General features: G+C 44.9%; 1 protein-coding gene across 1 annotated transcript in view; it reads left to right on the forward strand.

The window, feature by feature from the left end:
- RTEL1 (regulator of telomere elongation helicase 1) overlaps positions 1 to 22,920 on the forward strand; it is a 222,911-nt gene that overhangs the window by 124,872 nt on the left and 75,119 nt on the right. Inside the window, exons 17-21 of the mRNA XM_030213444.1 lie at positions 4,656 to 4,788; positions 5,125 to 5,238; positions 8,515 to 8,555; positions 22,044 to 22,129; positions 22,383 to 22,460. Of these exons, the coding sequence (XP_030069304.1) occupies positions 4,656 to 4,788; positions 5,125 to 5,238; positions 8,515 to 8,555; positions 22,044 to 22,129; positions 22,383 to 22,460 (452 nt within the window). The remainder of the gene's footprint in view (positions 1 to 4,655; positions 4,789 to 5,124; positions 5,239 to 8,514; positions 8,556 to 22,043; positions 22,130 to 22,382; positions 22,461 to 22,920) is intronic.

A 22,920-nucleotide genomic window follows, 5' to 3' on the forward strand; every position in this document is an offset into this window, starting at 1 on the left:
ATATTTCCCATTTCCAGAAAGAGAACTTGCACTCCATGGTGGTGGTAGTGCAGCAAGGAGAGTTCCTGACTTTGCTGGACCTCAAGCAGGCATACCAATATATTCTAGTTTGGAAGACTCATCGGCAGTTCCTGAAGTTTTGCAGATCTGGAGGTCATTATCTCCAGGCCTTGCCTTTTGATCTTGTTATGGTGCCATGCACCTTCTCCAAGGTAATGGTTGTCTTAGCCACAGCCTTGCACAGGGAAGGTATCTTGGGACATCTGTTTCTGTACAATGGCTCATCAGGGGGAAATTGGATGAGTGTAGGAGTCAACCACTTGAATTGGGTAGTCATTGCAGTCTCTTAGGTAGATGATCATCTTCAAGAAGAGCAAGACAGAGCCATTTATTTATTTATTTTATAAGTTTCTATAGCACACAATCTACCATTCTTGGCAGTATACAGTAAAACATACAAAAGCATCTACTATAATAAAACTCACCCTCAACGTTCTGATGACACTGACGTCAGTGAAGCCAAGCCCTGACTTCCTTCAAAAAGGTTCGAAGGTTCGTGGTGGTGAAGCCACCAAAATCGCTCCGGGCCCCACCCTCGAGGGCGGAGCAATGGCAGAACAACGAAGGGGTTGGCAGGGAGGGAGGCGGGGGTGGGTGGGAAATCGCTCCGGGCCCCGCCCTCGCGTGAAACGTCATGACGTTGGGGACGGAGCAATGGCAGAACAACGAAGGGGTTGGCCAGGGAAGGAGGGAGGGGGGGTGTTGGCGACGAAAACCTTGCTAGCGCCCGTTTCATTTGCTCAGAAATGGGCCTCTTTTACTAGTTTTATATAAAAGACATAAAATCACATATAAAACATACACTCCCTTCTTCTTATAGGTTCAAGTATCACAACACCAACCTAGCTTTTAATAAGACAGCATTATTTACAGCCTGATGAATTACTCAGATAATCTGAGAAAGCACACTGAAAAAGATATATCTATAGCATCTATTTAAATTGATCTTAATTAAATTGATTCTAAGATCTGACCATTTGCATTGCTAAAGGTAATTGATTCCACAGTAAGGGTCCTATGATATAAGAAATCGAGGCTCTATGTTGTTTCAAACGTACTACCCATGGGGTAGGTACGTCAAATAAGTTTGCTGTAATAGATCGCAAGGATCTGAACTGCTAATATAGATGCAAACTAGCAGAAATAACAAATGGAACAGTATTAGTTACTACTTTAAATATTAATAACTATAATTTATATTGGGTCCAAGGAGAAGGGGACCTTCTAGTACAGGGACCAGTGGTGATGGACATTTCAGCTCACTTCTGTATTACAGCTTGGTCCTTAAGAGGTCACATCTGAAGCATAGATGATGTCCAGCTGAGGTCATGAAAGTGCTGCTTCAGATGAGGAAGAAGCCTACATTGTTAGTGTATGTGAGGATTTGCAGATTGAGTCTTCGTGCGCAGAGCAAGGCCTCTTTCCATTCTGAACCTTCCTCCTGCACCTTTTGGTGCTTTTGCAGGAAAGTTTCTCTGTAGATAGTGCCTTTAGTATGCTTTCAAGGGTAGCTGGAGAGTGCCCCAGTAGCTTTGCATTCTGATGTGGTCCACTTTTTGAAGTGTGCCATATATTCTGCCACCAATACAGCTGGCTTGTCCATCCTGGAATCTTAATCTTGTCCTCCAGATGTTTGGAGATTTCAAGAAGCTAGAGAGCAACCCTGAGAGATCTGACTCTTAAGATGGCTTTTCTCATGGCCATTTGTTCTGTCAAGAGAATTTTGATACTCCAAGCTTTGTTTATCAGGAACTTTTCTTGCATTTTACTGAAGCCAGGGTTTCTTACCACAGTCTTTCCTCCTGAAGGTGGTCTCTCTGCCTTCTTTTTCCAAGGATGATTGTGGTGGGGACTTCCTCACTGTCCATACTCTGGACATATGTTGACCTGATTCAGTACCTAGGAGTGGCCAATGAGTGTTGTAGGTCAGATAGGTTAATCATTTTGTTTGCTGGGCTGAGGAAGGGAGAGGCCACTACAAAGGTCACAATAGCATGGGGGCTTAAGGAAGCTGTCTCTTCAGCATACCTCATTAAAGGGCATCCATCCCTTGTAGGTTTAAGGGCTCGTTCCACTAGGGAGATTGCTGCTTCCTGAGTGTAAGTTCACATAGAGGCTCATTTTCAAAGCACTTAGCCTCCCAAAGTTCCATAGAAACCTATGGAACTTAGCCTCCCAAAGTGCTTTGAAAATATGCCTCTTTGTCTAGCAAAAATTTGTAATGGGCGTTTTGGTCGGCATTGCATTTGTACTCTTAGCACTCAGGTTAGATGTCCTTTCTAGTGAGACCGCTGGGTTCAGAGCAGGGATGATCTGGTCCCTCCCAATATAGCAGGATGCTTTGTTACATCCCATCTGTTGTGGACGATAAAGAAGAAAAACTTTTGTTCTTACTTGCATATTTTCTTATCTTTAGTCCTACAAGACCAGTCCATAGTTCTTCTCTGATGCAGATTTAGTCAAATCTGGTTGTTTGGAGCTCTCTTTTATCCTTTGGAAGCAGTGCCATTTCTTTATCTGGGGGAATTCTCCCAGTATTCTCTGGGATGGGTATCTGGATCTCTTCTCTCTACCTCATGAGATACTCCCGAGAAAATTAAAGAGTCATGGAATAGGAGGCAAGGTTCTGGTGTAGATTAGGAATTGGTTATTGGATAGAAAAGAGAGGGTAGGGTTAAATGGTCAGTTCTCTCAATGGAGGAGGGTGAACAGTGGAGTGTCGCAGGATCTGTATTGGGACTGGAGCTATTTAACTTATTTATAAATGATATGGAAATCGGAATGAGGAGTGAGGTGATTAAATTTGCATATGATACAAAACTATTCAAGGTTGTTAAAACATGTGCAGACTGTGAAATATTGCAGGAAGACCTTAGGAAATTGGAAGACCGGGCACCCAAATGGCAAATGAAATTTAATGTGGACAAATGAAAGGTGATGCACATTGAAAAGAATAATCTAAATCATGGTTACTTGATGCTAGGGTCCACCTTGGGGGTCAGCACTCAAGAAAAAGATCTAGGTGTTGTTGTAGATTATGCTGAAATCTTCTGCTCGTGTGTGGCGGCGGTGGCCAAAAAAGCAAACAGGGTGCAAGGAATTATTAGGAAAGAGCTGGTGAATAAGACCAAAAATACTATAATGCCTTTGTATCGCTCCATGGTGCGACCACACCTTGAGTATTGCATTCAGTTCTGGTTGCCGTATCTCAAAAAATATATAGCAGAATTAGGAAAGGTTCAAAGAAGAGCACCCAAACTGCTAAAGGGAATGGAACTCCTCTCGTATGAGGAAAGGCTAAAGAAGTTAGATCAATTCTTTTTTAACGCGTTCCAAAAGTACAAAGACTAGGGGACACTCGAGGAAGTTACTTGGAAATACTTTAAAAACAAATAGGAAAAAATATTTTTTCATTCAATGAATAGTTAAGCTCTGGAACTCTTTGCCACAGGATGTAGTAACAGCGGTTAGTGTAGCTGGGTTTAAAAAAGGTTTGGACCAATTCCTGGAGGAAAAGTCCATAGTCTGCTATTGAGACAGACATGGGGAAGCAACTGCTTGCTTGCCCTAGGATTGGTGCATGGAATGTTGCTTCTAATTGGATTTCTGCTAGGTACTTGTGATCTGGCTTGGCCACTGTTTGGAAAACAGGATACTGGGCTAGATGTACCATTGGTCTTTCCCAGCATGGCTGCTCTTATGTTCTTATGTCCCTGGAATAATTTTGAGGGGCTTGTCCACATATGCTTTGTTATAGATATTACTGGGTTGTTGGTTGCTGCATGGTGCCCTATATATAACTGTGGCATAAATGCATGGGATGTGAGTCTCTTTCATCTGAAAGGAAAATCTTGGACGAGAGGGCATAAAATGAAGTTAAAAAGAAATAGACTTAGAAGTAATCTAAGGAAATACTTCTTTAGGGAAAGGGTGGTAGATGCATGGAATGATCTCCCAGTGGAGTTGGTGGAGATGAGAACTGTATCTAAATTCAAGAAAGTGTGGTACCAGCATGTGGGATCTCTTACGGGGAAGCAAGAGATAGTAGATGGTATAGATAGGCAGACTGGATAGGCCATATGGCCTTTATGTGCCATCACTTTTCTGTGTTTTGTGGAGCTCACAAGCCTTTGTTCTCTGCCTCTAATGTTTTGGTAAAGATGCATAATCCATCTGTTCTGAACTGGTCTGGTAGTGTTCAAGGAAAGAAAGTTAGCAGGTAAGAACAGAATTTCTATTACCCTCTTCAGCTTGTTCATAGATACCCAGAGTCCCTCTATTGGCTTTAAACTATACTTCTCCGTTTTGTCATGCCACTTATCTGCATAAAATGTGGTACCTGCAGCACATGCAAGAAATTTCCCATTGGTAAGTCGACCTCTGTTGGATTTTCTTTACAAGTCAAAATCCTTATCTTTTCTATAAGATGTCAAAATCTAGTGATACCCTTCCCTTCTCATTTCATAGATACTCTTCCTTGCTAGAGGGAATGCTGTCTCATACCTAATTGGAGTGAAGCAAAATGCCCCTTTTTTAAACCTGCTGTCTTCTAAACCTCATTCTGCTACCCCTGTGTTTTGTTTTTTTTTGTGTAGGGAAGACCTTGAGTTACTGGTGTTTCAGTCCTGGGTACAGCATGCAGGAGTTGGTGCGTCAGGGCTTGCGCACCATCATTCTCACCAGCGGCACCCTCTCTCCCCTTACCTCTTTCGCCATGGAGATGCAGATGTAAGTTTCCAGACAGGGATCATGTGTGAGGATTCCATGTCCTCTATTAGTGATGGCAGCCTGTGTCTCTGATTCAGCATCCCATTACTTCTCTCTATTATACCACATACCAATGTGTGGGGATCATATACCTTCTTTCAGAAGCATGTCAGTGTCTAAGGATCTTGCATCCTTTCTCTGTTATTGGGTAAAATGTGTGTGGAGTTACCATGTTCTTCCGTCCTAAGGAGTATTATGCAGCTTTGTGTGAAGGTATTCTCTCTCTCTCTCATATGGTATAGTGTATAAGGATCTCATGTCCTTTATTTGTAAGCTGTATCATATTTTCTCTTTCAGCCCCTTTCCCATCTCCCTGGAGAATCCTCATGTTATTAATAAGCACCAGATCTGGGTGGGTATTGTTCCCAAGGGTCCTGATGGCGTCCTGCTGAGCTCAGCCTATGACCGAAGGTAATGTCTTCTGGAAGCAACACGTAGGGGGGGGAGCATATGTTCAGAAATATGTTCTGACCCCCTGCACCCACTGATGCACCATGTCATCATTTATGCTATGCTTTTCCAAAGAATCTACATTACAAAGACAACAGAAAGAAATGGAATAGAAGTTTTTAAGTCAGGAAGACAACAGAAATACACCATATAAATGGAACAGGGAGTTCAGGAAAACATACGGATACAATTTGCGACTTGTAAAAGAACATCGTGGCACAGTTTGTCCAGCTGTGTACACGATGACAGCAGTAAAGCATGTATCCATTTAAAAGAAAAAAAAAAGTTAAGGTGGCTGGTTATTTATTTATTTTACATGTCTTTTCCACTTCTACAAAATGAGTTCAAAGCTGTTCACAACAAAATGTATAGAATGGAATAATACAATATAATATGATAAACACACAAAATGTAAAATCAATCAGCAGATGACACAAATGCCAATGAAAGAAATGTTGTCTTTTTTTTCCCCAAAAAAAGTATTACAGTTGCATGGGTTAGCAACTCTGGTACAGTCTGTGCGTATCCATTTATTATTAAATATTATTAGAAAGCCAGCAGGACTAAAGTCACCGGCAAATGCTGAGTCAGAGCAACGCCCAGATCAGAGACGGAAAGGCCTGTTCAAGGGAACAGGAACAAGAAGATACTAGACTAGGATCTAGGCAGATTAAGAACTGAACTCAGGAACATCAGGGCAAGATACAATAAAGTCTGTAATTTACGTATTTATTGCATGGGTTTGATTACTGCCATGAGCCATTAGGCCCCAGGGGCTTACCATTTGGCAAGTTCCGAATCACCTTATATATCTCCTCTATTTCAGTTGGCTTAGAAAGAGCCCGCATCACAGAAGCTCTACTCCATCTAAATAATTGGAAATATCTTCTTCTGTTTGCTTTATATCAGGAGTGTAAATCAGTTCATAATACTGAACAAACAAAGCCTGCATATCTTTTAAGATTAGTGTGCAGGATTCTATCGCTATCCTGGAGGCAAGGAATACAATTGCATGTTGCTTGTTTAAAGGCCAGAAGATGACTGGTTCTGTTTCCGAACTAGAAATGGACGTGATGGACCCATAAAAGCTGCTCAGAGATATCAGCCAGTTGAAGCTGATTAAGTTCCTGCCTCAGTCGATATGCCCAAGCCTCCAACTCATCTGTGCCTTCCCTTTTCAGGACTGCCACTCCAGGCTCTCTGGCCTCCTAATAGCCAGCTCTTTTCTCAACCAGGTTTTATTTAAGTGGGCCTGCAAAGCAATGAATTGCCCCTGCACAACCGCCTTCCCAAAGAATCCCTGGAGACACCTTGGCAGTATCGTTAATCTGGAAATAGTCTTGTAAATGTTTTTGTATTTGAGCAATATTCTTGGGGTCCGAGAGTATTGCGTTGTTTAATCTCAATCTCAGAGCCTCCCTGTCACTCCCAGCCATACTTAAAGTAAGTAGCACAGGGGCACGGTCAGACCAGGTACAATTCTCGATATTATGAGACTGAACAAGTGGGGATGGCATGGATCTTTACAGGGATAGGCAGATATGGGTTAGATTCCAGCGGTGTGCCTTGACGATGTTTGCACCTCGTAAGTGAAAAAGGTTGAAAATCACTGTTCTAGGGATGTCAAGAAAGCAGAAAAATTTAGGTAGAGGACCAAGTCCTGCTGAGGAGGTTTAATGCAGGTCCTGATACAATTCCAAGGTTGCTGATTTGGTCCTTCAAGAATGGAGGCATTGGCACTGTATAGCTGGCTAGCACCATGTGCAGGTCTCCAGTCTGACAGCCTGCGGAGTGGCAGCTCAAGCTCACCTGGGTCTCATATAGAGAGTTGCATGGGGACAGAAATCTTACCCATCCCTGCCCGTCCCTGCTAGAATCTCACCCGTCCCCACTGGAATATTACCCATCCCCGCAAAAATTTAACCCATCCCCCACCCAATCCCCGCAAGAATTTAATGGTACATAAAGGAAAATTCTGGTCAGCTCCCTCAGTCTCTCTCTGGATTTGAGCCACATCACTAGGCAAGGAAGGAATGGAAGCTGAAACTTAGAACGCTCTGGTGTGCACATTTAAGATTTGTCTCTGATTTCTTGCACTGTGTGCTGAGAGGTCACCAAATGCACGCGCCAGTAGGTCAGGTGATATCCGATGCTCTTGCCTGTGTCAGAGCTGAGGTCTGCGCATCAGCCCGAGAGCAAAGAGGATTAATTGTAACATAGTAAGTGCCAGCAAATAAAGACCTGAACGGTCTATCCAGTCTGCCCAATAGTCACACTCATTATCAATTCATGATTAAATCAACGAGTGTGATATTATATACTTTCTTTCGTGTTTCTGGAACATAGACCATAGAAGTCTACCTGGCCCTATACTTATGTTCCAACTGCTGGAGTTCTCGTTGAAGCCCACTCCAGTCTATTCGTCTTCTCATTTGTGGGATACAGACCATAAAAATCTGTCCAGCACTGTCCTTATGTTCCAGCCACTGAAGTTGCTGTCTAAGCCCTTTCTATCCCATCCTAAACCAGACTGCCATATATTAGACACAGACCATACAAGTCTGCCCATTATCGGCCCTAGCTAATCACAGCCAGAGTTGCCATCTAAGCGTCACTTGACACATCCACACACATGCAGCCATTTAAGGTTAGGATTTTTATAACTTCCATTTTCTAATTAGAGATCCTCAGTGTTCATCCCAAGCCTTTTTGAATTCCATCATCATTTGTGTCTCTACCACCTCCTTAACGGAAGACTTTCCACATTTGTGCTGTTAAAGCGAGGAGGAGGAGGAGACAGCACTCAAGGTACTCGGTAGATGAGAGGCTGATGCAGTGCAGCTTACACTTCCAAGGGAACCCCACAGAACTGCTTCCATCCCCGCAGGAACCCCGCAGGACCTGCTTCCGTTCCCGCGGGAACCCCGCAGGACCTGCTTCAATCCCCACGGGAACCCCGCAGAACTGTTTCCGTCCCTGCAACCCCGTTCCCTTGCAGCTTTCATATTTAGGCTTGCTCTAATTGTTTTCCTATCCCCATGACTTCATTTAGCATAACATTTTTCCTTCTCTGATATCTTGCAACCTGGGTATCAGAAATGTGCTTGATAGCTGTATGCATCACATTATGAAGGACATTGGGAGCTGGGATGAAAGACATGTTATATGTACAGGATTCTGCTGACACCAGAGAGCTTGATGAACTTGTTGTCACTGAGGTTCTGCCTTCTTTTTTAGGTTCACAGTAGAGTACATGTCCTCGCTGGGAAAGACAATAGGTAAGAAAGTGAGGGGTTATACTAATTTCACTTGAGATTTTGCTAGGTATGGAGGAAGGCTGGCAAAGCCTGCAGTATACTAATCTGGCATACTGTAAGTCCTGAGTTTCCTCCAGTCCAGAAGATGCTGTGAGAGGATTTCCAGAGAGGGAGATAACTCCACAGGTAAGAATTTGCTAGCAAATTGTTTTTTTGAACTTGGGGAAAGGTAGCCAGTTAAATAGGTAACCTCAGGCACTTTATTTTAAATTACTCTGCTCACTACATAAGAACATAAGCGTTGCCTTAATGGGACAGACTGAAGGTCCATCAAGCCCAGTATCCTGTTTCCAATAGTGGCCAATCCAGGACACAAGTACTTGGCAAGATCCCAGAACAGTAAAACAGATTTTGTGCTGCTTTTGCTAGAAATAAGTAGTGGATTTTCCCAAGTCCATCTTAATATTAGCTTATTTTCAAAGTCTTTTTTCACTGTGCACCAGTTATGCACTACTCATTCCTTATTGGATAGGAATGCTCTGTGTCTTCTGCTTCATTGCCTTTTTTTTTTTCTCACGTATAATTCCTGCTTTTGTGGGCTCCTTCAATCTCAGCTTCTTAGATTGCAGCTGGATGAAAATACCTCTTGTGCCAATCAGAAGCAAACGCAGGAGCTAAAGGCTATTATCGCCATACTAACACCTGCGTTTGCTACCGCCCCATGATCAGAGCCCCCGAGCGTGTGAATCAACGTGCGCGCAGGCTCTGACTTCAACTAGCATGCAAATGCATGCTAAACAGGGCTCTTAGCACAAGCATGCAAATGCATGCTAACATATTCCTCCCCAATGATCAGTGGGCAGCAAAACCAAATATTGGACGATAAACCCTACACCAGCTTGGAGCTGGCGTTAGGGTTCGCAGATCATTGGGGAGAAATGTTGAGCCCTGTACATCATACATTTGCATGCTAGCAGGCCCCCCATTCCCCCCCAAACCAACAACATGGGGGCTGGAGGTCCAGTGGACCTTCAGTCCCCCCAAGTTCACGGGGGTCTGGAGATCTGGTGGATCTCCATCCCCCCTAACCCCACTTTGCATCCCCCCCCCCCCAAAAAAAAAAAAGCCCTGGTGGCCCAGTGGGCTGCAGATCAAGCCCCCCCCCCCCCAACTTGGTGGTCTAGGGGCCCTCTTCCCCACCCCCCATACCTTTGTTGGAGGATGGAGGTAGTACACTCCATACTCTTCCACCGCCGCCTTGAAAATGACAGTACCCAGCCATGCCCAGTGAATCCTGGAATGGGCAGGGCTGGATGCCGCCATTTTCAAGGTGGCGCTGGAAGAGTATGGAGTGTACTACCTCCCTCCTCCAACAAAGGTACGGAGGTGTGGGGAAGAAGGCTGCTAGACCACCAGGTTGGGGGGGGGAGGCTTGATTTGCAGTCCACTGGGCCACCAGGGCTTTTTTTGGGGGGGGGGGGTGCGAGGGGTGTTATGGGGGCTGGAGATCCACCGTGAACTTGTGTCGGGGGGGGGGGGGGGGGTCAGAGGGGCAAGGTCCACCGTACCTTCCGCCCCAATGTCGCTGGCTTGGGGTGGGGATTATTGGGGACAGTAGGCCGCCAGGGCCTTGCTGTTTAGGGTCTGGTGGTCCTACGGAACTCCATCCCCTGTTTTTGACAGGTCTGGACTTTTGACAGCCGGACCTGTCAAATAAGTGCAGGAGGATTTTACCCTATGATCAGAGATAATAGCATGCATAAATTTGTTTGCTATTATCTCTGATCATAGGGGCGGTATTTTTAGAGCGTTATTTGGAACAGCGCGAGGCTTTCGATCATTGGGCATCTGTCAGGCTGCTCCTTGGTGCTAGGAGGTACAATAGGGTGACACTGCTGCTGGCTGAGGAACACCGGCTATCTGTGCGGCACTGTATTCCTTTTAAAATTCTTGTTCTAGTGTCCCCCTGTTTCTTCAACAGTCTCTGGTTTCATATGTTCTTTCTTGTACTTTGAGGCAGGGCTGTGGAGTTGGTACATCAGACCATCGACTCCGACTCCTCTGTTTTTCTACTGTCCTACTCCTATTGATATTAGGCTTCAAATTTTTGTTCTAGATCTAAAATGTGGTAAATAGAAATTATATTTACCAGTACTTTAGATCCAAGACAGACGTTGGCAGAATTGTACAATTTTGGTTTGTATATTCTTTCTAAAATCTTGACTTAATATCTTAAGAATCATCCTTGCCTGTACTGGTAGCTAAGGTCACTTACACAGCAACAAGTGCAGTGGAACAACATTTTGGTTGGAAGGACCAAGCAAACTGATCACTAGGCCCACTCCAAGCTATATAGTTGTTGATGCTTTGTTGGGCAAAATATTGGTCAGGCTGTGGCCCCAGCGGCTCACCCTATTCCCTTGCCAATGCATAGCAGTATAGAAGCTCTGTCACCAGGGCCGGTCTTAGGCAGGGCACAGGGCTTCGCGCTTCCAGGGGCCCCGCGGCACTCCCTCCGTTCCCTGCTATTGCCGTCTCCTTTATGCACGGACCACAATCTGACTTCTTTGCCTCTCCTCCCCCAAGCCCCATGGTGCCCTCCCGGCACATACCTGAAGCCACTCTGGTGGTCGTGGATTCTTCAGGGCAGGAAAGATCCCTCAGTATTTCCTGCCCGTTGCCGGCGCTAACCCTCTCTTGCTGCGGTGCTTTTTTAAAATGGCTGCTGAGACTTCTAGCGGCGGCCTCACAAGACTTCCACTGAAGTCTTGTGAGGCCACCATTGGAAGTATTGGCAGCCATTTTAAAGAAGAGACGCGTCAGCAAGAGGGTCAGAGGCAGCAGTCAGGAAAGATTCTTCCTGCCCCGAAGGATCCACTAGACCACCAGGGTGGCTTCAGGTATGTGCCAGGAGGGCACCCTGTGGCTCGGGGGAGCAGGGAGGAGGTCTAGAATAGGTGGGTGGGAGGGGAGGATACTGTTAAAAAAAAAAAAAAATATCCCAAGGTAATACCTCTTCCCCTTCCTCGCGCAGCCGGATCCCTGTGCACTCAAGCTGCTGCATCCGCGTTGTCTTTCTTTATTGTTGGTGGAATTTTTATTTAATCTCACTTAGATTTTCAAACATTCCAGCTTGTGCGTACGGATTGTATACAGAGGAAGTATAATAAGTGGAGTAGTAATCTATATATATAAAACTCACCCTCAACGTTCTATTGGCTGCTGACGTCACTGAAGCCAAGGTTCGTATGTTCGAAGCTCTGAAGCCTCGAAAATCACAGTCTCTGGGCCCCGCCCTCGCGTCAAACGTTATGACGTTGAGGGCGGAGGTGGAGCAATTCACCGCCCTCGCATCAAACGTTATGACGTTGAGGGCGGAGGCGGAGCAATTCACCCACATCGACGACAGGTGGGAAGGGGGCCACAGGAAAGCCTTGCTAGCGCCCGTTTCATTGGCTCCAGAAATGGGCCTTTTTTTACTAGTTTGTTATAAATCGTAATCAGTGTGTCATTTAGAGGGACTGGTTAAAGGGACACCCTAGTACTCTTATATGCGTGCAAAGATTTTTTTTATTCTGGTAAAGGGCCACTAAACAGACATCATGTTATGAGAATCAGGTGCTCAACATTCAGAGTTTCTCTCTATATATTTACTTATTTATGGCATTTTATTCCACATTAAACATGAATTAGATTGAAACCTGGGATCATTTAAAGTCTTTTTTTTTTTTTTTTTTTTTTTTTCCTGGGCCTTCATCAACTATTTCACAGTATATTATAAAAATGCACATGCCTTTTTTTTTTAATTACTACTATTTCACAGAAAAGGTATTTATTAATGAAGAAAGGGTTTCCTTCATGCTGAACTGTCTAGAGTCAGTCTAAATGTGCCAATATTGTCCAGTTCAGCACACTATTAGCAGCCAAGTTCATACAAAGTTAATTATGTTCAGTGGAAAATAAATCTGTTGGCTCAGGCTGCTTGCTATGTGAATATTCAATCACTGTTTCATTATTGCTACCAAGTATTACATATTGAGGGGATTTTTGTTTTAATCCATTTATCCAGTCATTGCATGCACATGGTTTTGCTTTTTAAACCCAAATGTTTCCTATGATAGCATTGTGCATATTTGAATTAGTTTTTCTGTACAAGTTTTGCTTGATTTGTATTTATTTGAAATCAAAACATTTTAAAACACTTCTTGTCCACAAGGGGTGGGGCTTGGTGGGATGGGGAGGGGGGCACCGAACTGGTCTGCACAGGGCCCCGCAATTGCTAAGACTGGCCCTGTCTGTCACTTTTTTAAACTCTTTTGAAGTAGCTGCAACTTAGATCTTAACTTTATTAATAATCTTAGACAGAGAATATGACAGTAATCCAATTGAGGCAAAATAAGGGCCTGTGCTAGGATTCTGAAATGTGCTTCATCCAGGTGGCTTCTAATTTGCCTAAGATGACACAATTGAAAACACTTTTTTTCACTATGGAATTCTACTTTCTACTGAAAAAAAAAAAAAGAGTTCCATGTACTTGATTTACATATTTTCAGGATGTACTGTTTTAGCTTTATTAAGGCTTCTAGTGTAGAAAAAACATCTTTTTTTTTTAATCCTCTTTTGAACTGTCTGCTATATACACGGTAACACAGTAAATGATAGCAGACCTGCATGGTCCTATATGTTTTATAGTCTTCAAAACAGTGCAGTTCTCATCAACCCTATGTACAAATGTTCCATCTCCTCTGCTTTTCCTCTCAGTTTTTTTGTTTTCATGGGCATTTTAGCATTCCTCTGACTTTTTGTCATTGTGTCAGTTTAAGGAATAGTTTTTCTTAGCATATAAATTCTCTGTTACAGTTCCATAGGCTAGCATTTAAGGGGGCTATTTTAAAGCTACTATAGCAGTGATGGCGAACTTTTCAGAGACCGAGTGCCCAAACAGCAACCCAAAATCTAATTACTCATCGCGAAGTGCTGGCACTCATTATGGGCGGGGTCACCACATATGACTCCACCCCATGATAGCCACACCCCCTTACACCATTGAAAATATTATACTAGTATAGGAGAAAAAAATAACATGATTTTCTTTCATTATAAATCATTTCTGTAAGTTATTACAGCTCCAGTATACCCAGTGCAAAATAAGACAGCAGATGTAAATTCTCAAATTGGATATATTCCAAACACTAAAATGAAATAAAATGATTTTTTTCTACTTTGTTGTCTGGTGATTTTGTTTTTCTATCCATATTGGTCCTAGTCACTGATTCTGCTACTATCTGTTCTCTTAACTCTGTTTCCAGGGCTTCCTTTCCATTTATTTCTTTACTTTCCTCCTTTCTTCTTCATTTCTTGCCCTCCATCCATGTCCAGCAACCCTCCTCTCCCCTCCAGCCACAAATGTCCAGCCACCCTCCTCTCCCCTCCAGCCGCCCATGTCCAGCCACCCTCCCCTCCAGCCACCCTCCTCTCCCCCTGCCCTCCCCTCCAGCCACCCTCCTCTCTCCTCCAGCCGCCCATGTCCAGCCACCCTCCTCTCCCCCCTGCCCTCCCAGCGGCAGGCCTCCCTCCCACCCAGCACCAGGCCACCCAGCATCAAGCCTCCCTCCCTCCCACCCAGCACCAGGCCATGCACCCACCCAGCACTCCCACCCAAGCACCAGGCCTCCCACCCAAGCACCCAGGCCTCCCTTCCTCCCACCCAGCACTCCCACCCAAGCACCAGGCCTCCCACCCAAGCACCCAGGCCTCCCTTCCTCCCACCCAGCACCAGGCCATCCACCCACCCAGCACTCCCACCAAGCACCAGGACACCCACCCAAGCACCAGGCAGGCCTCTCTTCCACCCACCCAAGCACCAGGCCATGCACCCACCCAGCACTCCCACCCAAGCCTCCCTCCCTCCCACCCAGCACCAGGCCACCCACCCAGCACCAGGCCTGCCTCCCTCTCACCCAAGCACCAGGCCATGCACTCACCCAGCACTCCCACCCAAGCACCAGGCCACCCAAGCCTCCCTCCCTCCCTCCCACCCAAGCACCAGGCCTCCCACGCACCCAAGCAGCAGCAAGCAAGCAGGCAGGCCTTCCACCCACCGACCAGGCAGGCCTCCCACCCAAGCACCAGGCCTCGCTCCCTCCCTCCCACCCCAGCGTGCACCAGGGCCCCACCCACCCACCCGGCGTCAAGCATTTCTCCCTCCCTCCCACCCGGCACCAGCCCGCCATCCCTCCCTTCCTCCGAACCCCAAGAAATTTAAAAGTCTTCCCTTGTTCGAGTAGGCGGCGTCAGCAGTAGCAGCGAAAAGCGTGCTGCTGGTTTGGCGCGTCTTCAGCCTTCCGTCTCTCAAGCTCTCTGGTCCCGCCCTTACAGGAAATGAGGGCGGGACCAGAGAGCTTAAGAGACGGAAGGCTGAAGACGCGACGAACCAGCAGCACGCTTTTCGCTGCTACTGCTGATGCTGACGCCGCCTACTCGAACAAGGGAAGACTTTTAAATTTCTTCGGGTTTGGAGGGAGGGATGGAGGCCGGGCGGGCTGGTGCCGGGTGGGAGGGAGGGAAGAATACTTGACGCCAGGTGGGTGGGAGGGCTAAGTTTCGGGTGAGGCGACCGGCGGCGCCCGTGCCAACAGAGAGGGCTCCGCGTGCCCTCTCTGGCACGCGTGCCATAGGTTCGCCATCACTGTACTATATTATCAATATAAAACATAGCTAATAGTCACAAGAAACCTCAGCTTAGACTTTAATTCCCTCCTGCCCTGATCTCTGATTGATTGAACGAATTAGGAGGCTACATATTTAATTAGGGTGTTTCTATCTGCCAGTAATTAGCTCTTAGATATACAGTCTACTTAGATCCATAGAGGGGAACCTACTAACAACATCAAAAAAATAAATAAATAATGCAAACTAAATTCTAGATTAGCCTAGCATATAACTAGCAATCTTAGGGGACTTTAGTTTACATATTCCCACTCCATTAGCAACTTAACTAAGAAATCATCAGTAATAAGATGCAGGCAGCATCCAGCAGCAAGACAGGGGCTTATCTGTTCTTTTGCACTGAGTGTCACATGTTTGATTATCTCCGAGTTGGTGAGAAGTCAAATGTGTGTACTCAGTTCAAAGAGCTCCTAGCACTCAGGAAACGGGTCTGATCTCTGGAGGCTATAATAGAAGACTTGGAGGAGCTGAGGCAAACAGAGAGATTTATAGAGGGAGGACTGCAGATAAGTCCCACCTGCAGTCTAGCAACCTCTGTGCTGCCATGGAGGAGAAAGGTCTCCTGAAGCATCATTGTGGAGAGGCAGGAAGTTATCCTGTAGCCAGGGCCTGCTTTCCAGGGGATGTAATATCCTCTTGCACCGAGGATGTGTCTTCAGGGGCTTCTGCCCAGGATGGTGAGGGTTAGGACAGTTGTTCTAGTTAGAGATTTGATCATTAGGCATGGAGATAGCTTGGGTGGCTGGTGGATGTGAGAATCGCTTAGTCGCTTGCCTGCCTGGTGTGAAGGTAGTGGACCTCATGCATCACCTAGATATGAGGAGAAGGAACCTGCTGTCTTGGTACATGTGGGTACCAATAGCATAGGAAAATTTGGGAGGAAGGTTTTGGAAGCCAAATTTAGGCTCTCTTAGGTAGAAAGCTGAAAGCCAGAACTTACAGGGTAACATTTTCAGAAGTGCTTCCCATTCCACGCGCAGAACCCAAGAGACAGTCAGAGCGAGCTCCGGAGTCTCAATGTGTGGATGAGGCGATGGTGCAGGGAGGAGGGTTGTAGATTTGTTAGGAACTGGGCGACATTCTGGAGAAAGAATCAGGTTGGAACCAGGTTCTGGCATCAACATTTAAAAACAAGAGAGAGCATCTTTTAAAATAGAAACTGGGGGGAGGTCGACAGTCGCTCAAAAGCACATGGTTCAGAATAAGTTATCTTTAAAAGATATCACCAGAACAGGAAAGATTGGCATCCCGATAGTGAGGTTGCAATAGAGACCATAGTAGACCAGGTGTCTTTAAATAAAGAGCAGACAGATTTTAAAGATTGCAAATTATCACTGTTAACTGCTGAACACTTGTAAATAGGAACAACAAACAATGATTGAATTGTCTGTATGCAAATGCCAGAAGCCTAAGAAATAAAATGGGAGAGTTGGGAATATATTGCCCTAAATGAAAGGTTAGATGTAGTAGGCATCTCTGAGACCTGGTGGAAGGAAGATAGCCAATGGGACACTGTAATACTAGGATACAAATTATATTGTAGTGGTAGGGTGGATCAAATTGGTGGAGGGGGTAGCATTATATGTTAAGGAGGATCTTGAATAGACTAAAGATTCTGCAGGACACAAAACACAGCTAGTGATAGGAGTGGACTACTTTCCACTTGGCCAGGATAAACAAACATGCAGAAATGTTATCAAAAATTAGGAATGTTAACAAACTGTAGTAATAATAATGGGTGACGCCAACCGGAGGCAGTTGAAATGCGGTGAAGTTGAATGATGGAAATTAGCTGTCTGGATTAAAAAAATTTTTGCCCTTGAAACAGCCTATTCGGGGCGAAACAGGGTCTCCTGTTGGGCTTTGGAAATAGATGAAGACTGGACAGTTCTAAGAACATTTAAGTTAAGTAGTTTTTCTTTCACCGAATGTTTTGGATTAGTTGCCTTCACCTTTGAGTATTGTGTTAGGTGTATGTGCACGCAGTATATGAATAAGAAGAGTGGAGTTTTTTTTGTGAAGACTAGTGATTGAAGAAGTGGGGTGCTCCACAGATATATGGTGGTTTCCACACAGGAGCATTCTCTAGGATTTCTGAAGTCTTTTTTTCTCCACATTTCATATATGTTAGCGATCACACACCTCCAATACCCAGGTATATAATAGTGGAATTTGTGGGTTATATATTTTGATTTCAATAACCCCAATGTTGACTGGGTAAATGTAACATCGGGGCCTGCTAGGGAAGTAAAATTCCTTGATAAAATCAATGACTGCTTTATGGAGCAGCTGGTTCAGGAATCAACAATCAAAGTCCTGGATTTCAAGCGTGCTGACTTTAGTAAAATGGGGGAATACCCGAGGAAGTTGCTGATGGGATGGGAGGATGAACGAGAAGTGGAAGGACAGTGGTCCAAGCTGAAAGAAGCTATAAATAGGGCCACAAACCTTTATGTAAAGAAAGTAAATAAAAGCAAGAGAAAAAGGAAACCGATATGGTTCTCCAAACAAGTGGCTGAGATAATAAAGGCTAATGAGTTGGCGTTCCTGAAATACAGAAAGACTCAAGAAGGGGAACACAGGGAGGAATACCGGAGGAAACTGAAAGAAGCCAAGAGAGAGATACGTCTGGCGAAAGCGCAAGCAGAAGAACAAATGGCTAGAAATGTAAGGAGGGGTGACAAAACTTTCTTCAGGTATATTAGTGAAAGGAGGAAGACTAAAAAGGGAATTGTGAGACTGAAAGATGCTGAGAATCACTATATAGATAATGATGAAGAAAAAGCAAATTTGCTAAATAGATACTTTTGTTCTGTTTTCACAGAAGAAAATCCTGGAGCAGGACCGCAATGGACTGGTAAAAGTACATGTAAGAATGGAGTGGATATAGCACCGTTCACAGAAGAGAGTGTATATGAGCAACTTAAAAATCTAAAGGTGGACAAAGCAGTGGGACCGGACGGGATCCACCCCAGGATATTGAGGGAGCTCAGAGAGGTTCTGGCGGGTCCTCTTAAAGATTTGTTTAATAAATCCTTGAAGACGGGAGAGGTTCCGTGGGATTGGAGAACGGCGGAGGTGGTTCCTCTTCACAAAAGTGGTGATAGGGAAGAAGCTGAAAACTACAGGCCGGTAAGCCTTACTTCAATTATTGGAAAAGTAATGGAAGCGATGCTGAAGGAAAGGATAGTGAATTTCTTGGAAGCAAATAAGTTGCAAGATCCACGACAACATGGTTTTACCAAAGGGAAATCGTGCCAAACGAATATCATTGAATTCTTTGACTGGGTGCCAAGAGAATTAAATCAAGGACGTGCTATGGACGTAATCTACTTAGATTTCAGTAAAGCTTTTGACATGGTTCCCCACAGGAGGCTCTTGAATAAACTAGACGGGCTGAAGATAGGACCCGAAGTGGTGAACTGGATGAGGAACTGGTTGACGGGCAGACGCCAGAGGGTGGTGGTAAATGGAGTTCGCTCGGAGGAGAGAATGGTGAGAAGTGGAGTGCCTCAGGGATCGGTGCTGGGGCCGATTCTATTCAATATATTTGTGAGTGATATTGCCGAAGGGTTAGAAGGTAAAGTTTGCCTTTTTGCGGATGACACCAAGATTTACAACAGAGTGGACACTCCGGAGGGAGTGGAAAGCATGAAAAAAGATCTGCGGAAGCTAGAAGAATGGTCTAAAGTTTGGCAATTAAAATTCAATGCGAAGAAATGCAAAGTGATGCACTTAGGGAGTAGAAATCCATGGGAGACGTATGTGTTAGGCGGTGAGAGTCTGATAGGTACGGACGGGGAGAGGGATCTTGGGGTGATAGTATCTGAGGACCTGAAGGCGACAAAACAGTGTGACAAGGCGGTGGCCGTAGCTAGAAGATTGCTAGGCTGTATAGAGAGAGGTGTGACCAGCAGAAGAAAAGAGGTTTTAATACCCCTGTATAAGACGTTGGTGAGGCCCCACCTGGAGTATTGTGTTCAGTTTTGGAGGCCAAATCTTGTGAAGGATGTTAAAAAAAATGGAAGCGGTGCAAAGAAAAGCTACGAGAATGGTATGGGATTTGCGTTACAAGACGTATGAGGAGAGACTTGTTGACCTGAACATGTATACCCTGGAGGAAAGGAGAAACAGGGGTGATATGATACAGACATTCAAATATTTGAAAGGTATGAATCCGCAAACTAACCTTTTCCGGAGATGGGAAGGCGGTAGAACAAGAGGACATGAAATGAGATTGAAGGGGGGCAGACTCAAGAAAAATGTCAGCAAGTATTTTTTCACGGAGAGAGTGGTGGATGCTTGGAATGCCCTCCCGCGGGAGGTGGTGGAGAGGAAAACGGTAACGGAATTCAAAAATGTGTGGGATAAACATAAAGGAATCCTGCTCAGAAGGAAGGGATCCCCAGAAGCTTAGCCGGTGGTGGGAAGCAGGGCTAGTGGTTGGGAGGTGGGGATAGTGCTGGGCAGACTTATACGGTCTGTGCCAGAGCCGGTGGTGGGAGGCGGGGCTGGTGGTTGGGAGGCAAGGATAGTGCTGGGCAGACTTATACGGTCTGTGCCCTGAAAAAGACAGGTACAAATCAAGGTAAGGTATACACAAAAAATGGCACATGTGAGTTTATCTTGTTGGGCAGACTGGGTGGACCGTGCAGGTCTTTTTCTGCCGTCATCTACTATGTTACTATGTAACAAGAGGGGGAACTATTCTAGACCTAGTCCTTAGTGGAGCGCATGATCTGGTGCAGGAGGTAATGGTGCTGGGGCCACTTGATAAGTGAGTATAAAATGATCCAGTTTGACGTAATCCCTGGAGTAAGTACACACAGGAAATCCAATTCATTAGTATTTAAGTTTCAAAAGGAGGAGAGAATGGTCAAAAAAATTAGAGGAGCAGCTGCAAAGGTCAAACGTTTATATCAGGTGTGGATGCTATTCAAAAATGCCATCCTGGAAGTCCAGATATATTCCATATATTAAATGCAAAAAGAAGACCAAAAGACGCTGGCATGGTTAAAAAGTGAGGTGAAGGAAGCTATTATGGTTAAAATAAAATCCTTCAGAAAATGGAAGAAGTATCTGATTGAAAATAATAGGAAACAACATATGGAATAGTAAGTCAAATGCAAAGCGCTGTGGAGTGGAGGAGTGGCCTAGTGGTTAGGGTGGTGGACTTTGGTCCTGGGGAACTGAGGAACTGAGTTCAATTCCCACTTAAGGCACAGGCAGCTCCTTGTGACTCTGGGCAAGTCACTTAACTCTCCATTGCCCCATGTAAGCCACATTGAGCCCGCCATGAGTGGGAAAGCGCTGGGTACAAATGTAACAAAAATAAAAAAATAAATGATAAGGAAGGCAAAGAGAGACTTTGGAAAGAAGCAGGGCCAGCTTAACCTATGGACTGGGTGAGGCTCTGGCCCAAGGTGTGCGCAATAAAGGTTGCCAGATGCCAGAGTCTGTGATGTCACCAGCCCATAGGTTAAGGTTGCCCAGATTTCCCAGAGGTAGAGGTAGCTTACTTAGTGGTTGCACAAATTAAAACAGTCTGGTTTTGGATCTCCTCCCAGGTCCCTCTCTTTTGCAGCGATGGAAATGCCCCTCTCACTCCCTGGCGATCTGTCTTCTCCCTTGGCATCTCAAGCCCCCCCACCGCCCCGGGTGTACCCTTTTAAAAGTTCTTTTTATGCTAGGGGCTCTGTGCTAGGACCACTGCTTATTAGCATATTTGTAAATGATCTAGAGATGGGAATAACTAGTGAGGTAATTAAATTTGTTAATGACAGTTACTCAAAATTCTTAAATCGCAAGAGGACCTTATGAGACTGGGAGACTGGGCATCCAAATGGCAGATGACGTTTAATGTGACCAATGCTAAGTGATGCATGTGGGAAGGAGGAACCCAAACTATAGCTAAGTAATGCAAGGTTCCACATTTGGAGTCACTGCACAGGAAAAGGGTATAGGTGTCATTTTTGATGATATGTTGAGACCCTCTGCTCAGTGTGCAGCGGTGGCTAAGAAAGCAAATAGAATGTTTGGAATTATTAGGAAAGGAATGGAAAACAAAAATGAGAATGTTATAATGCCTTTGTATCGCTCCATTGTGTGAATACTGTGTGCAGTTCTGGTCACTATATCTCAGAAAAGATATAGCAGAATTAAAAAAGCTACAGGGAAGGGTGACAAAAGTGGTTGGGACAACTTCCCTATAAGGAAAGGCTAAAACGGCTAGGGCTCTTCAGCTTGGAGAAGAGATGGCTGAGGGGAGATATGATAGAGGTCTATATAATACTGAGTGGAATGCGTAGATGTGAATCACTTTTTTACTGTTTCCAAAAATACAAAGACCAAGAGGCATGCGATGAAGCTACTAAGTAGTAAATTTAAAACAAACTGGAGAAAATATTTTTTCACTCAACATGTAATTAAACTCTGAAATTTGTTGCCAGAGAATGTGGTAAAGAAGTTAGCTTAATAGGGTTTAAAAGAGGTTTGAATTATTTTTTTTTAAAGAAAAGTCCGTAAGCACTTATTAAGATGGGAAAATCCACTACTTATTTCTAGAATAAGCTGCATAAAATTGTTTTTGCAGTTTTGGGATCTTGCTAGCTACTTGTGACCAGGATTTGACACTGAACACATGATTCTGGGCTTGTTGGACCTTCGGTCTATCCCAGTATGGCAACGCTTATGTTCTTAAGTTGACACACTTCTCCTTTCCCATAGTCCTTTGATGCTTTTTACAGTGAGCCATTGTGACCTCTGGTTTTCTTCCTGTAGGTAACATCGCTCGTGTAGTTCCCCATGGTCTCCTTGTATTCTTCCCTTCTTATCCTGTGATGGATAAAAGCCTGGAGCACTGGAGAGTAAGCTAGACTCTGCCTTATCCTTTCTTTAAGTATTGGACCTTCCTGCAGGTACCCATATGGGGGAAGAAGTACAGGGACCTCAGCTCTAAGCAGAGGCAGTGGAGCTATGCCCGGATCTTTGTGCGTGCTTTGAGCACTTATCTGCCACTCAGTACAGTGTAACCACTCTGTGCTGGTCCCTGCTCAGAACAGGAAGTAAATATCAAGCACATATTGTAGACTGCAAATATTTTCATTATTTGTTTTTTAGGATCATGGATTTTCCTCTAAAATGGAGGATGTGAAACCAATGTTTGTGGAACCCAAAGGCAAAGGAAATTTTACTGAGGTTTGGGAAATGTCATTATTCTATGTAGCATATAGGCATGCTTCCAAAGTACTTCCCTTCACCCCCCACCCAGTCCCTGCATATGTACCAGAGTCCTTTCCCATCCTCCCCTAAATGTGGTGCGTGCCAAAATCCTTCTCCTCATCCCTTACCCATTCCTTGGCATTTGTACCAGCATCCTACTGCTGTGCTCCCCAAACCCAGTGTATGTGCTGGAGTCTTTCTCCCCCACTCCACTCCAGCCCACACACACACTCACTGGCATGTGTGCCAGAGCATCAAATATTTCAACTTGCATCCCACCCCAGGCCTGTGCTGAAGTATTCCTCACCCCTCGGCCACATTTATTGGCAGTCCCTGGTCTGTGTACTGAAGCATTGCCCCTTCTTCCCTCCTTTTCCCCTATCCTCCAATTGGTCCCAGGTGACAATACTGGAGCATCCCTCTCCCCTCAGGAGTG

This window comes from Microcaecilia unicolor, chromosome 8, assembly GCF_901765095.1.
Source record: "Microcaecilia unicolor chromosome 8, aMicUni1.1, whole genome shotgun sequence".
Lineage (NCBI taxonomy): Eukaryota > Metazoa > Chordata > Amphibia > Gymnophiona > Siphonopidae > Microcaecilia > Microcaecilia unicolor.